The 15,711-nt window shown below is 37.8% G+C and overlaps 1 protein-coding gene across 1 annotated transcript in view; it reads left to right on the forward strand.

Annotated features, from left to right (window-relative positions):
- Positions 1-15,711, forward strand: part of TSG101 (tumor susceptibility 101) — a 45,527-nt gene that overhangs the window by 23,349 nt on the left and 6,467 nt on the right. The window contains exons 6-7 of the mRNA XM_003411976.4: positions 1,276-1,342; positions 7,956-8,047. Coding sequence (XP_003412024.1) covers positions 1,276-1,342; positions 7,956-8,047 — 159 coding nt within the window. The remainder of the gene's footprint in view (positions 1-1,275; positions 1,343-7,955; positions 8,048-15,711) is intronic.

Raw genomic sequence — 15,711 nt, forward strand, 5'->3', positions numbered from 1 at the left:
CCTAATCCTTTTAACATAAAATTACAATCACAAAATGGAGGACCACCACAGGATACTGGGAATCATGACCTAACCAAGTCGATACACACATTTTTGGGGGGACATAATTCAACCCATGACATCTGGTAAAGGCTTTTAAGGCCTTTCTTGGTCTGCGGTTAGCATACTTCTCCCACCCCTTTGCGTTTTTTGCTCTAAAAGTTCATTTCTTGAAATCTCTTCTCTTGCCTTTAAACCTTCATGTATCATTCTTCTGTCACTTTTGTTCACTCCCATTCCCTAGGATTAGGCTGATCCTGTATACAGCACTCTGTACTTACTCTGTCATGACACTGACCACTCTACAGTATTGTTGTTGCTTACTTCCTTATCTCCTCCACTAGACTCCAAGCAACTTGAGGCCAGGGATTATTTCTATTTTTTTCATTGGATCCCCAGTGCTGGCCACAAAGTAGGCAGTAAAACATTTTTTTATTGAATTAAGGGCTAATTCATTATTGTATTCAGTGAAAAAAGTTTCACTGAAGAAAAATTGGTTCTCAGAATAAGTCATTTCCAGTTAAGACCAAAATTAACTTCTCTCTTTCATCTATGTTCTTCAGCAACCTCGTACCACTGCCATTAATGTTCTCTTTAAAGAATATGTAAAGCATTTTTCAGGTTGCTGGATTTTAACCTTTTTTTCTTAGTATAACATTTATAGAGTATTTCCAAGCTTTTGCTTTTATTTTTAACCAGACTCTCTGAATATAAGTTTTGTGTAGCACTTCTCATAGTAGTCTGAGGTCTTTTAAAGTCCTCAGTCAGGCCAACAAAAACCAGCTGTGCTAATTGGGCAACATAATCTTAAAAGAAATATCAAAAGATTGCTTAGGTAAAATAAATGTGTCACTTTCTGAGAAGCTGATGTTGGACAGGCGACAGCAGAACTACCTTCCTCTAAGTTCCAAATTGAACCAGTTCCTGTCTCAGCTTAAAGACTCCTTGAGAGGTTGTAGAACTGACCAGTTTGACCTGCTTGCCAGTTACTCCTTGTTGGGATTATTTTAAGTGTCGTAACTCATGTTGAATGACTTGGGAATTATGTGATTTGAAAATATTTACTGCTTAAAGTTAAGAACTATTATGGGTGGAGTGTTGTGTTTTGGTGCTGAGATTTGGATTCTTTGATTGTATATAATTTTGCTGTGGTTTGATAGTGATGTATATCTTATTTGTTAGCTTACATACTCAGGACTATGCATGTTATTAAAAACTGTTAAAAATTGTTTTTAGCTTCCTACATGCCGGGTATGCCAAGTGGAATCTCAGCATACCCATCTGGATACCCTCCCAATCCCAGGTAATGAAAAATTATCTTTCGAATAGTGTTATCAGAAATTCTGTCACTAGATCTAGAATCAAAATAATGGTTGCATTAAAATAAAATTATTTGCAGTTTAATGGAAGATAAAACTCGGTTTATTGGGAGAACTTTATGATTGACATATATGTGTACACACACACACACACACATATATAGTTTGAAAGGAGTTTTTTTCATTCTAGAGAAATGTAGCATTATTTTACTTACTGGAAGGAAAGGGTTGAGATGGTGATGATGATCTTAATTGGTCTTGAAATCCTTGCTATGTTTCTCTTAAAAACTTTGTCTATCCGGTGTAGATAGCTAAAAGGTTAATAGAATATCGTAACAAATTCAGGAAAGGAAAAAATATTTTAGTATCTTAAAAAAAAAAAAAAACTTGTATTTTGTGTAAATTACAGAGAACCAGTTAATCGTTCATATAATGGGGAAATGTCCCCATGATGTTTGTTCTTTCAGTTCATAAGTTGTATGCACTACCAGCTATTCTACATTGGTAGTAACACAACATAGGTAAATTAAATTCATAGTAAAATCAATCTATGAATAATAACACATACTAGAATATCAATGAAACATAATTATTAACCCGTGTTTTTAAATGTGTGCTTGTTCCAGTGGTAATCTAGGAGTGTTTTCCAAAGGTGGTCTTTGTGCTAACTTAAAATGCAAGAGTGGCATATGTTGGTACCTGGATAAGATTTCCAGCTACTCTAACAATTAACAAGAAGTTTTTAACTCTACTAACTCTTCTTAGTTTCATATAATCCTTATAAACAAATGCAGCCAAATTTCCCGAACACCTATCATAACTAAATGTATGTGCATATATACTATATATCCAGAATTTTGTAAGTTAAATTTAGCAAGCTTCATTTCTGCACCTTTCTGATTTTTTTTTAAATGTGTTTCATTTATTTTTTTGCTGTTGAGAATATACACAGCAGAACATATACCAGTTCAACGATCTCTATATGTACAATTCAGTGACAAATTGTGTAACCGTTCTCACCCTCTTTTTCTGAGTTGTGCCTTATCTGGGCCTTTCTTAATTCCAGTGACCCACCTTATGGTGTAGTGAGCAGTCTGTCACTTTAGATAGGCAAGCAGAGATTTCATTGTCAGGGACAATAAAGATTTCTATAATAATAATATATAAACAGGCTCTATGAGGCCCTAAATTTTCCTATTAAACTCTGCAAATGGAATCCTTTCCGAAGCCTTGAAATTGCAAACCATGATGATTATCAATTGCAAGAAAGAAAGAACTTTGGACATAGAGGGAACAGTTATTAGAGATATAATAAGGAAATGGACTTCTAAACAATAAAGCCAATTAAGAGAAACTTGTAGATAAAAATGAAGGTTGAAAACATTGACAAAAATGTAAATTTTATTCATTTGTCTTAAAAAAAAAAAACCCATTGTTGTTGAGTCAATTCCGACTCCTACCGGCCCTATAGGACAGAGTAAGAACAACCCACCCCAAAGGGTTTCTGAGGAGCAGCTGTTGGATTTGAACTGCTGACCTTTTGGATAGCAGCCAAACTCTTAACCACTACACCACCAGGGCTCCTCATTTGTCTTAAAAAACAAAACAAAACAAAACCCATTGCCATCGAGTCGATTCCAACTCATAGTGACCCTATCGGACAGAGTAGAACTGTCCCATAGGATTTCCATGGAGTGCCTGGTGGATTCAAGCTCCCAACCTTTTGGTTAGCAGCTGTGGTCATTAACCACTATGCCATCAGGGCTTCCCTCGTTTGTCTTAAGCAACCAGTAATGTGTCCTTTGTGAGGTTATTTGTAAGAAGTTCCTTTTGAGACAGCTGTTTTTCAAAGATGTGATATTTTTTTACTGTGGAATATATATACATTTAATCTCAAAGCATTGCAAACTAATGAATTGTTAAGGGTAACTATTCAAATTGCCATTTGTCTCTTCTTTCTTTATATTTAAGGTCTTGGCAGTCTGGCAGAAGCCTTAGAACCTCTTTCTAGACTCCCTTTGTCCTGAAGGAGAATTAATTAATCAGTGACTATATGATTCTTTATCTTAAAACAATGAGTATGAGAGCCTTTATTCTGGCTGTAGAAAGTTGGACTAGATGACCTCTAAGGTCTCTTCCAAATCTTAAGAACTTTTGGAGTTTTATTTAGCACCTTCAGCATGTATACGAGGAAACTAAAAGGCATGTCAACAGTCGTTCAGTTTTGGTATGTGTACTAGCAAGCATGTATTACGATTACTAGGAAACAGCTCCTGATACCTGGTAGGTGCTGTGAGAAAGAAAGCTTCAAAGGAGCAGTCACATCTGGTCATAGCTTCACGAGTGAGAGAATTGGATTTTGAAAGCAACCTTAGTCTTAGTTATCTAGTGTTCCTATAACAGAAACACCACAGGTGATTAGCTGTAATGAACAGAAATTTATTTTCTCACAGTTTAGGAGGCTAGACATCTGTCTCAATTTAGGGCACCAACTCTTGGAGAAGGTTCTCTCTCTGTCTGCTCTGGGGGAAGGTCCTTGTCTCTTCAGCTTCTATTACTAGGTTCCTGGGTAGTCATGTGGCATGTGTCTCCCTCTCTGTTTTTTGCTGCTTCTGTGCCTAAGGTGCTCCTTTTAGACTCAAAAGTGATTGATTTAAGGCATACCCTACACAGATGCAGCCTCATTAACATAACAAAGAACACTATTCCCCATGGGATTATATCTACCTGTATAGGAGTTAGGATTTACAATACCTACTTTGGGGTACACAATTAAATCCATAACAATCCTAAAGGAAGATATTAGATAATGTGGAGGTGGAGAGAACAACAAAGAGTCATAACATTTTATAACTGGGTGGAAACTTACTGTTTAGCAAATCCAGCCCTCTCATTATTATGTGAGCAAAGGTACAGAGGCAAAAAAAAAAAAAAAGTCCAAGGAACGAATAGGGAAACACTCTAGTATAGGTAGAAAATATAGGGTCATGAGTAGGTATGAGTGAGGTAATTGAAGGGAATAAAGGTACAACTTCATAGATATTCCAGAACTCCCAAAATCTTCCCTGATCTCCTTTAGTTGGTATTGATTTTCTGCTGCACATTTTCTCAACTTTTATTTACCACTTGTTGTTTCCTTTGTCCTGTCCGAATTGTTGACAGGGATCTTGCCCTGTTTGGATTATTAGCATATTGAGAGAGAGATGAATTCATATCTCTTGGGGGACACAGTTCAATTCATAGCAACCCTAAAGGAGAATATTAGATATTTGGAGGTGGAGGGAGCAGCAAAGAGTCATAACATTTTTTTTTTTAATAATTTTTATTGTGCTTTAAATGAAAGTTTACAAATCAGGTCAGTCTGTCACATATAAGCTTGTATACACCTTACTCCATACTCCCATTTACTCTCCCCCTAATGAGTCAGCCCGCTCCCTTCTTCCAGTCTCTCCTTTTGTGACCGTTTTGCCAGTTTCTAACCCTTTCTACCCTCCCATCTCCTCTCCAGACAGGAGATGCCAATACAGTCTCAAGTGTCCACCTGATACATGTAGCTCACTCTTCATCGGCATCTCTCTCCAACCCACTGTCCAGTCCCTTCCATGTCTGATGAGTAGTCTTTGGGAATGGTTCCTGCCCTGGGCCAACAGAAGGTTTGGGGACCATGACCGCCGGGATTCTTCAGTCAGACCATTAAGTCTGGTCTTTTTATGAGACTTTGGGGTCTGCATCCCACTGTTCTCCTGCTCCCTCAGGAGTTCTCTGTTGTGCTCCCTGTCAGGGCAGTCATCGGTTATGGCCGGGCACCATCTAGTTCTTCTGGTCTCAGGATGATGTAAGTCTCTAGTTCATGTGGCCCTTTCTGTCTCGGGCCCATAGTTATTGTGTGACCTTGGTGTTCTTCATTCTCCTTTGATCCAGGTGGGTTGAGACCAATTGATGCATCTTAGATGGCCGCTTGTTAGCATTTAAGACCCCAGACGCCACACTTCAAAGTGGGATGCAGAATGTTTTCATAATAGAGTTTATTATGCCAATTGACTTAGAAGTCCCCTTAAGCCATAGTCCCCAAACCCCCGCCCTTGCTCCACTGACCTTCGAAGCATTCAGTTTATCCTGGAAACTTCTTTGCTTTTGGTCCAGTCCAGTTGAGCTGACCTTCCCTGTATTGAGTATTGTCCTTCCCTTCACCAAAAGTAGGTCATAACATTTTATAACTGGGAGGAAACTTACTGATTATCAAACCCAGCCCACTCATTTTACGTGAGCAAAGGTACAGAGGCAACAACAACAAAATAAATAAATAAATGAATTTTTGAAGGGGCACATAAAGAAACAGGAATATGAGAGTCTTGGAAAATTATTTCTTAAAAACACTTAGGTAAAAAAGGGCTTTTAAATTGAAAAAAAGATTTACTACACAGGGCAAATTGTTTAATAATGTACCAAAGTCAACACACATTACGGTTGACTCAATTCCAAATGATAGCTACCCTATAGGATAGAGTATAACGGCCCCATAGGGCTTCCAATCTGTGATCTTTGTGTAAGGAGCCCTGGTGGTGGTGCAGTGGTTAACATGTTTGGCTGCTAACCAAAAGATCAGCAGCTTGAACCCTACTGCTGCTCCATAGGAGGAAGATGTGACAGTCTGCTTCTGTAAAGATTAGAGCCTTGGAAACCCTATAGAATAGTTCTACTCTGCCTTTCAGGGTTGCTATGAGCCAGAATAGACTCAATGGCAATGGTTTGGATTTTTGGTAGTCTTTACAGAAGGAAATTGCTACTCCTTTCTCCTATGGAGCAGCTGGTGGGTTCAAACCACCGACCTTTCGGTTAGCTGCTGAGCACTTAACCACCATGCCACCATGTCTCCTTTAATAACGTACAAAGATAGAAAATAAACCACTCAATTTTTTTTTTTACTCAAGAAAAGTTATTATCCGTGAATGTGGAGACTAACCATGAAGGGGAAGTTGAGCAAACTACATTAAGAGACAGGGAGTTATCTGAAGTTACTGTTTGTAGTCCTAGAAAAGTTTTATCCCATATTACTGAAAAACTCAGCAATATTATCATAGCTTATATTTGAAAAGGTATGCAAAATGGGGAGAACTCAAGAAAAAAAAAATTTTTATTCCAGGTTTCAAAAAGGCAGGTTCAGAAATTACAGTAAGATTGACAATGTTTCCTTGCAACATTCTAGCATGGATTGCTAAAGAGACTAGAAATGAAAGTCGTGTTCAGTAGCCTCCAACATGGGCCCACCAGAATAAAAGCACTTAGCTTTTTTCTGTTTTGATTTTGCAAGGAAGTACTGTGATTACATTTCATCTTCAGCAAGTCTACTCTAACCATGATATTGTTGGGAACAAGTGTTAAAATGTGAGCTGGTAGTACAAATAGGGAAATCTTTGAATAGCAGTACTGAAAAAGAATTATTGACCATGAACTCAGAGCTCTCGCTCCAGTACACCAGCTGGTGCTTTTTATTCAATAACTTGAAAGGACTTATAGGGGGCATGCTGATCAGAATTACAGATGTTATAGATCTGACAGTTATAACTAAAGTAGGAATAATCAAAATTTATTGTCCAGCTAACAGGTAGCTAATAATCATCTTACTATACTTTTCTTCTCTATTATAAGGGAAACACTAACAACTGTGGAACATTCAGGGGAAGGTGACTGTATCCGAAAATCTAATCTGTCCTGTGAAGAGTGGTTGAAGGAACTAGGACTATTTAACCTGGTGAAGAAAAGACTGAAGAGAAAATGTTAGAAGTCTTCAAATATTTGCTTATTCTGTGACCTTCCAGAATGCAAATTTAGGACCATAGTTAGAAGTTATATTGATATGATATTTAGTGTTCCAAAAAGATGACCAGTTGTCAGGGATGTCATCAAATGATATTTATAGACAGTGTTGGATAGGAGTTGGAGTAGAATGCTTCTAAGTAAAGTTCCTTTCAACTCTGATGGAAATACATAAATGTCACAAACTAGCCATAGAGTGAGAAGAAATTTTTTACAGCTTTATTTAGTTAAAAAGGACTTTTTTTTACAATAAGTGTTTGCAAGGGTTACCAGTGAACCACAGGTGAATATTAAATAGTACCATTTTCCTGTAGCCTAGGAAATCAAAAGGGAAAAAGTTCTCTCATATAATGTTTGTTGCTTCCAGTCCTGGTACTTAGACTTCCCTGAGGAATATTCTAGCTGCTTTCTGCTGTTGTGAAGGTGACGTTTAAATAACCAGGGCCAAGCAAGAGTATTTTAACCACTTACTTTAAGAATAAATCCAGACAACCAGAATGCAATTAAAGAATGTTGGCATATTGTGAAAAATGTAACTAATGTTGCTGATCAATTTGTTTAAAAAAATTTTCAAATGGGAACCTAATTTCCTGTGTAGGCTTTTACTTAAAACTAATAAATAAATCCAGTGTGATTAATGCCATTTCCATAGAACTTTACTTGAATAGACACCTGTAGCTCTAAAACTCATTGGCTGGTGAAACAATGATATGTCAAGCTTAACTTAAAGATACTATAATGTATCATCTAAATATCTAGTATTTTTTATTCTTTTTTTAGTGGTTATCCAGGCTGTCCTTACCCACCTGGTGGTCAATATCCTGCCACAACAAGTTCCCAGTACCCTTCTCAGCCTCCTGTGACCACTGTTGGTAAGTACCCTTGAAAACTTACAGCAACATATTAAAAAAAAAAAAAAAAAAATTCACAAAGCAGCACTTAAGAAAATACCTTGCAGCGGGGAGGGAGTGGTTGGCAAACAAACAGAAAAAAAAAAGGCACGCGTTATTTGCGTAAAAAGGTATTTCTCCACATAGGGAACATCAAAGTCTCCTGTTATAAAAAGTGCATTTCACTTTTATGTGTACAATGTTAGAATACTTCCCTTCCTTAAAGGAAAAACTTTAATGGGTCAGTGTCCCATAATGTAAAACTTGAAGTGATTTCTAATCATATAAATAAGCCTTAAAAAAAAAAAACATTGCAATCTAGACGAATCCAACTCATAGTGACCCTACAGGACAGAGTGACACTGTCCCCTAGGGTTTCCAAGGCTGTAATCTTTATGGAAGCAGACAGCCACGCCTTTCTCCCACAGAGCAACTGTTGGGTTCAAACTGTTGACCTTTCAGTTAGCAGCCGAGAGCTTAACAACTTCACCACAAGGGCATAAAAATCTATTTTATAACTCTTATCACTGTCTTATCAAATCTGTCTTATTACTCTGTCTTGTTTACTCTTAATCACTCTTTCCCGTCACTCTGCTGCCGAAAATATTCCAATATTCTCCCATTGTAGTCAGTTCAGTGCAGCATTCTTAGGCCTAGAAGGCACTACGTGATCCTGTGTCTCTTTCCACTTCCCCCTAACCACCCACCTAGTAACTTCTCAGAACTCATCACCTGCTACTATTCTCCTGTCTTAGGGCTTCTCCACTGCCTTTTTCCTTTGCATGAAACAGCCAGGCCTGCCCTGATCAATCTGCCACTCCCACCCCCCACCCTTAACCTCTTCCCATACACACCATCAATACCCAGAATGGTGCTTGATATATCGAAGTTTGCCATTCAGTGTTCTGCCGAATGCCTGAATGGTTTTGGAATCTTATGAAATTTATTTTTCTCTTACATTTTCTGATACCTTGCAGTTACCCTGATTCCTGATGTATATGCTCTGTTTATTTCTACTGTTTTTGCCATTGGTACACTCTAGGTATTGAAGTTCTAGTGCCATGATTTTGATTTATTAAAATGTGCTCTTACTTTAATGTAGCTCTTTTTCTACAGTATAATTTAAATGATTTGAGTTAGGGAGCTCTTTAATCCACGAACACTCCAAATCTTGGTAAGCCCTCCTTTTTCATTCAGACATCATGAATAAAATGAGAGTAGTACTCTTGGTCACCCTGTTTCTAATTGGGATGCTGCTGTAATCCCTTTGAGTTGTAAAGGCCTTTGTTTATAAAACTTTTATATGTTAACCCATTTCAGTACAATATACATGAGGCATTTTATATCTCAGAATAAATGATTTTCATATATTCTGAAAATAGGCGTGTGGGAAAATGATATATTTCAGATCAGATCTTATGTTTGTGATTTTAAAACAGGTTGTTAAAAAAACTTAAATTTTATTTATTTTTCAACAGTACTATCTTAGGCTAGAAACAAATGACCTTTTTTATGATAATCTAGAACCACAGCAACTAACAACAAAAAACAGAGGGTATCTTTTAGTGCACATTGTTTTTCTATCCTTTGTTGCTTGTCTACTTGATCTTTTTCATTGTTTTTTAGTGGTGCATTGTGCAAAACACTACTGAAGTTTAAAATTGGAATAAAGGAAAGTAGAAACATAAAAGTATCATTTGAATATGAGGGTTAGCAAATGATCACTATATCAATGGTCAGGATTTGTGTTGTTATTCTCTGTGTTACTGAGGCCATGAGAATATAATAAAATGAATGTGGTTATTAATCCGTGTACTTTTGGAACTTGGTAGTTTCACTCTTAAGAGTTTTGAATTTATACTGTAAAACAACACTTGACTAAAGGCACCGTTAACCAACTTGTCTTTTTATTATTGATGTGGCTGCCTGTGCAAGTATTGGTTTCACCCATCTACAACAACGCTGAAGTAAAAGAATCATCTAAAAAGTAATAAGAGATGGCATTCCTTATAGCAGCCTCTTCAGAGACAGTAAGTGAAGAAGGCTGAGGATGGATGCAGATCTGGGGACTTAAAGTAGCTCTCTCTGACTCTTTCTGATGGAAAGTTTTTAACATCTGAAAGAAGATTATTTATTTTTCCATTTCATTTTACAGCTTTTCTGTTACATGGGCAGACAACTTCCTGCCGACCTTGACTTCAAAACAGCCCTTCATGAGATTGGAACTCACCGAGGGCATTGACTAAGTAGTGCAGACAGTTGTTGAATAGTGGAAAACCTGGACCGGGTGGTCTGTGGTGCTTCCCCATCAGGTCTGGGCAATTGCAGTGATATTTTAATAAACTTGTTTTATTATTTAAGGGAGGGAAAAGTTGGGATCTGTAACTTAAATTCTTTCCAGAAATCATTGTAAAGCCAGGTGTGTATTTTAGATATTGTCTTTCCAAGAAAATTTTCCACTGGAAGACCGAAGGGAAAAGATGTGGAGCTGGGCAACTTACCTTAAAATTCGTTGCCATTGCAGGCATTGTTTTCCAGCAAAAACATCAGGAGGAACGTAAACTTTTCTTGATAGCTGAGGATAAAACTTAAATTTTAAAACACTTAAAATTTAAATTTCTGTTTCTTCAGGTTGAAGCATATGTTTCTTAAGAGTGAAACATTTGTGTTAGGACTAGGCATGTAACTTTTACCATATTGGCATTCCCAAACTATCAGAGAACTTGAACTCTGATTTTAAAGGTTTAAAACCACCACCAAGTTAAAAAGTATAAGTTAAGGAGGCAACATTAATATGTGTTTATGTTTTCTTAATAGCAGATGCCAGAAGAAAGTAGAAGCAGGTATGGATATGTGGTCATTCATATGTTTTCTGGGTTGAAAAACGGGCACTCAAGAGAAGCTTTGGTTCCCAGCTGGGCATTTCTGTGGAGGATGCCAAACTCCACTGGATAGGAAGGGTGGCGTGATGTGGGCTCAGTTAATCCACGCACAGTGCCATCTGCCAGATCCTGATGTGCTGGTGGTGCACCTGGGTGGCAGTGACCTGGGAGGGATGGAGTTGTTGGATGTTATAACCCGAATTAAGAAAGATTTAAGATTTATCAAGCAAGTATTCAAGAATGTTACTATAATGTGGTCCAATATGATACCCAGAAAAGTATAACTCAGCAAAGCCACATTTTATGAATAAATGTGTGAAGAAGGGCAATGAACCAATTGGTCCCAGGATCTACTATCAGCCATGCTTCCCTTGTGCCAGAATCTCCAGGTTTATTTCATCTCAATGGAGTAGTTTTATCAGAAAGTGGTACAGATATCTTCAATCTTGATTTACTTAGTGTTTTGGAAACTTTGATATAATCAAGGAGGGCAGGTCAGAAGGAAAATAACAAAATGAGGTGCTTCTGCCCTAGGAACTTGACCTTGAGTAAGACGGATCTGGTGTTTGGACACCTTAGAATCTATTGTTTGGATTTTTGTCCTCGAAAGGTGTTATGTAGGTAGCTACAGCATATCTTGAGGGACAGTTCTTTGGAGAAAATAATCCATGAAGGGATAGATGTGCCTTTGTGATGTATAACATTAATTTTTCCTTTGTCCCAGTGGAATTCCATTTCCAAATAGAAAGTTTTGTATTATGTGTATGAGGTAATGCTTGTAATTTATTTTAAAAGATACTGTCAGAGAAAGTAAGCCTCATATTTTTATGAACAACTTTTGATATTTTCAACACAAACTACATAAGTCTTTCATATTGAAAATCATTTTTGCCTTGATACACATGCTGTGTACTTTTAATAGTTTCTTTCTGACATTAGAAAAAAATTATCTTTTCATTGTTCCATATCCCACTTGGATATTTTTATTCCTACTCCTGACATCACACTAACCTACTTTGCAAGAGCTCATTTTGGAGTGTTTTTGATCAAGTTGTTACTGATTTTGGAATGTTTTTGATGATGTTCTTAACTGATAACAATAACGGCTAATAGAAGTTTGGGCCATTGTAGTATTAGATAATCATATTTGGTTTCAGATCAGCCCTGCCCCCTCCCATGTAGTGATTTGTTCTATCTCATATTCCAAATTCCCTACTAAGTAAGCTCAGAGGTTTGTTTTATTTTTAGCTTATTAAAAAGTGACACGTTGGTTATATTGTAATTTATTGGTCTTGCGACACGGGATTTCCTTTGCATTGTTGCCATAGGACTTTGATTTATATTTTATAGGAGGATATGTTAGGGCCTAAGTGAAATAGAATTTTTTCACTATATTTTTAAAGCAAGACACAAACACTGTCATTTAGTTTTAGTCACGGCCATTCATTATATGCTAAGCAGCATCATACTTTTAAAATGGATTTAAAATTTCAGAGCAAAATAAAACCAATTTCTACAAAATCTCAAAACCAAAGCTTTAAAGACTGCTCATTGTCTAGGCTGTTGAAATTTTTTAATTCATCCTTACTTTGGTAACCAGTGAGTAATGAAAGAACAAACCTATTCTCATGGAAAGCAAAAAAAATGAACTACATTTTTAAAAATCTAGGTGGTAATATGTATTGAAACAATACAAACAGGTCTTTCGTATCACAGGAAAAAGAGAAACTACTTTGTCCATGATTTTATTCATATATATATATGTCTTAATTAACCAGTTTTACATACAAGATCCTTAAAAAATGATGGGTATGAACACCATGTGAGATGTTACAAGGTTTCTTAGCCATCCTCTGTTTTGTAGTGGAAAATAATTTTGGCCTTTGTCCTTGTTTTCTGTGAAATAACCCTGGGCGTGATTGCGGTGCCTTTGTCTGAAACCTCCAGACCATACCTGAAGATTTGTGCTAACAAATCGGGGGTAGCCAGACCAGAAAAGACTTACCTGGTAGGCTGATGTCAACTAAGCTCAGGAGGCATGATTTAGCCTATCATGCATATGCCATGAGGGCTCAATCATGACTGACTTATGAAAGCTCTGAACATGGAGACTTAGAGAGCTTCCTGGTTGGTGAAGGGAGGGTGATGCATCCTCTTTGGGATATGCACGCTTTGTACTGGAACCCTCGTAGACCTTGCCTATGTGTCTCTTTCTTATGACCGCCCTGATTTGTATCCTTTTGCTATAATCTATTATCATAAGTACTTTCTGTGAGTTCTCTGAGTTGTTCCAACAAATTATTGAACCCAAAGGAGAAGGGAGAACCAACAGGTTAAACGTGAGTATGTCATATAGACTGCCAGACTTTTGACTGGCATCTGCTTATTTGGCAATCTAAAGGATGGTATTCTTTTAATCTGGGAGATCTGCCCCAGCTTTGAGTGGCTAGGGTCAGAAGGAGAGTGTGCCACAGGGGCAGCTGGTGTCAAATGATTGAGAAATGAGAAAGTGGGGCCTCGATCAGTCTCCACATTTTGGGGGTTGGATTCATGCTGATTCCTTTCCATGAAGTTGTTGAATTCCCCTACCTCCATCAAAAAAAGAGGAGTTACATTTCAAAGACTTTGGCAGTCCTATAATCTCAGTCTTAGCAAAGTATGGAAGTTCTCTTTTGAAGGCTGATTTCAGAAGGCTATGTAGAGGATGATAGCTGATTCATAATTCTGAAGTCTAGATCTTAGGCCTTTAGCAGAGATACAGTATGATTTTTGGTGTTGCAGTCTAATAATATTGAAGAATGGGTGCTTATTCCCAATTATATTTTTTTCATTTTAAGTTTTTTTGTTTTGTTTTTTTTTCTTACCATCTTTTGGCAAAATCAGGGGTTGGGAGCTCTCCAGGCAAGATGCTTATGGAAATATACAAATATTAATGATGACCCTCTCTCTTACCATATTTAACCTGGCACTCCAGATATTTTAATACTCTTATATGTAATTTTAAACAAGAATTGAACTCTGGCAAGGTCCAAGGTACTATACCTATACAGTCTTAGGTGGAAAGATGTTTAAAGTTAATATAATTTATGTAGTTTTGTCCAAAATAATAAAAAGCTGCAGCCTTAATTATTGGGGATATCACACCCATCAGGAGACAATCTGGCCTCCACTCTTTACCAGAAAGTTGCTGTGAATGGTAATTATGAGGTGTGGAATTGCCTTATGTGACCTTTGTTCTCAGTTCTTGGGAAAAACAACTACCCCTGACGGTTTGTTACTTTTGTCAGGTCTGGCTAGGGTGTCCCCGCCTCCCCACAATCTTGTAATTGTCGAAGTAACTGACAAGAAAGCTCCAGTCAGTAATTGACAAGGAGCGTGTGGACTGGCTTATAAAAGCCCTGGAGCACGGAGGTTTGAAGGCTTCCTGGTTGACAGAAGCTGGGAGAAATGGCCCATCTTTTGGGACATGGAAGCCTCATGCTGAAAATCCTCTCAAACCTGGTTGAGAGCTGCTGCAGTGATGAAGAGCTGCTGCACTGATGGAGAGCTGCAAGAGCTGAGAGCCTGGACAGCTGTGAGCGCTGCACTATGACCTGTACAACCTGGACCAGCTGAGAAGTGGTGGCAGCCAGGAGAAGGCAGGGACATTTCTGCTTCAGGGGCTGTCCTGATTGCTGAAGGGAGGGACGTGCCCCCTACTTCGGGGACCTTTCCAGACCTTGCTCATGTACCTCTTCCTGATGCTGGAGATGAGTTGTGTCTCCTTACTTCTATTTGTATCTTGTTCTGGTTATATCCTGTTACTACTTTGTTTAACCACGTAATCATGAGTATAGTCTGTGAGCTCTGTGAAGTGTTCCAGCGAATTATCGAACCAGCTGATATCAGAGATAATGAAAAAGTTTGAAAGCAAAGATATACTTGACCTCTGCCTCATAGGAATCAGAATTCTGTGATTCTTATTCTCATGGTTATCTTTCAGATTGGTGTCAGGCTGGTGAGCTTTGCTGCAATGGTTTGAGCTCATTGGAATATATGAATTTTGAAGAGAAGGGAAAACAGGAGGATGAGAATCTTTTGATTTTTTGGATGGCTACTTTGGTTGTTATTATTCCCGAATAGTGAGGAAAGAAAAGCCACACTTGGAGTGGCCTGGGACGAGTGCCTGGCAGGTTAATCATAATGAATGGTGAGGGACCAGAGTTCTTCTGGTTCGACCCAGCCAGGGACCTGAGACCGTAGGCATACAAATAAGTAAAATAGTCAGGGGGTGGAAAAGAGAAAAGATGAAATTGCAGTGTTTAAAAAGGTTTATGTAAAGGCATTATCTGTTTATGTAAATGTATTATGAATATTGGTCAGACTGAGGGGCTGTTTCCCCTACCTGGTATTGTAAAACAGACCTGAATACATTATGGAAATGAATATGGAATATTGTGAAAAACAAAGACGTGTAAGCCTGCCCTTTAGGCAGTACTAATCAGATATGCTAAAAAGGCCACTACTACTGAAGGTATTTCAAAGCATAGAAAATGACGGAATACTACCCAACTCATTCTATGAAGCCACCATCTCCCTGATACCAAAACCAGGTAAAGACATCACAGAAAAAGAAAATTACAGACCTATATCCCTCATGAACATAGATGCAAAAATCCTCAACAAAATTCTAGCCAATAGAATCCAACAACACAGCAAAAAAATAATTCACTACAATCAAGTGGGATTTATACCAGGTATGCAAGGCTGGTTTAATATCAGAAA

This window comes from Loxodonta africana, chromosome 7 (genome assembly GCF_030014295.1).
Source record: "Loxodonta africana isolate mLoxAfr1 chromosome 7, mLoxAfr1.hap2, whole genome shotgun sequence".
Lineage (NCBI taxonomy): Eukaryota > Metazoa > Chordata > Mammalia > Proboscidea > Elephantidae > Loxodonta > Loxodonta africana.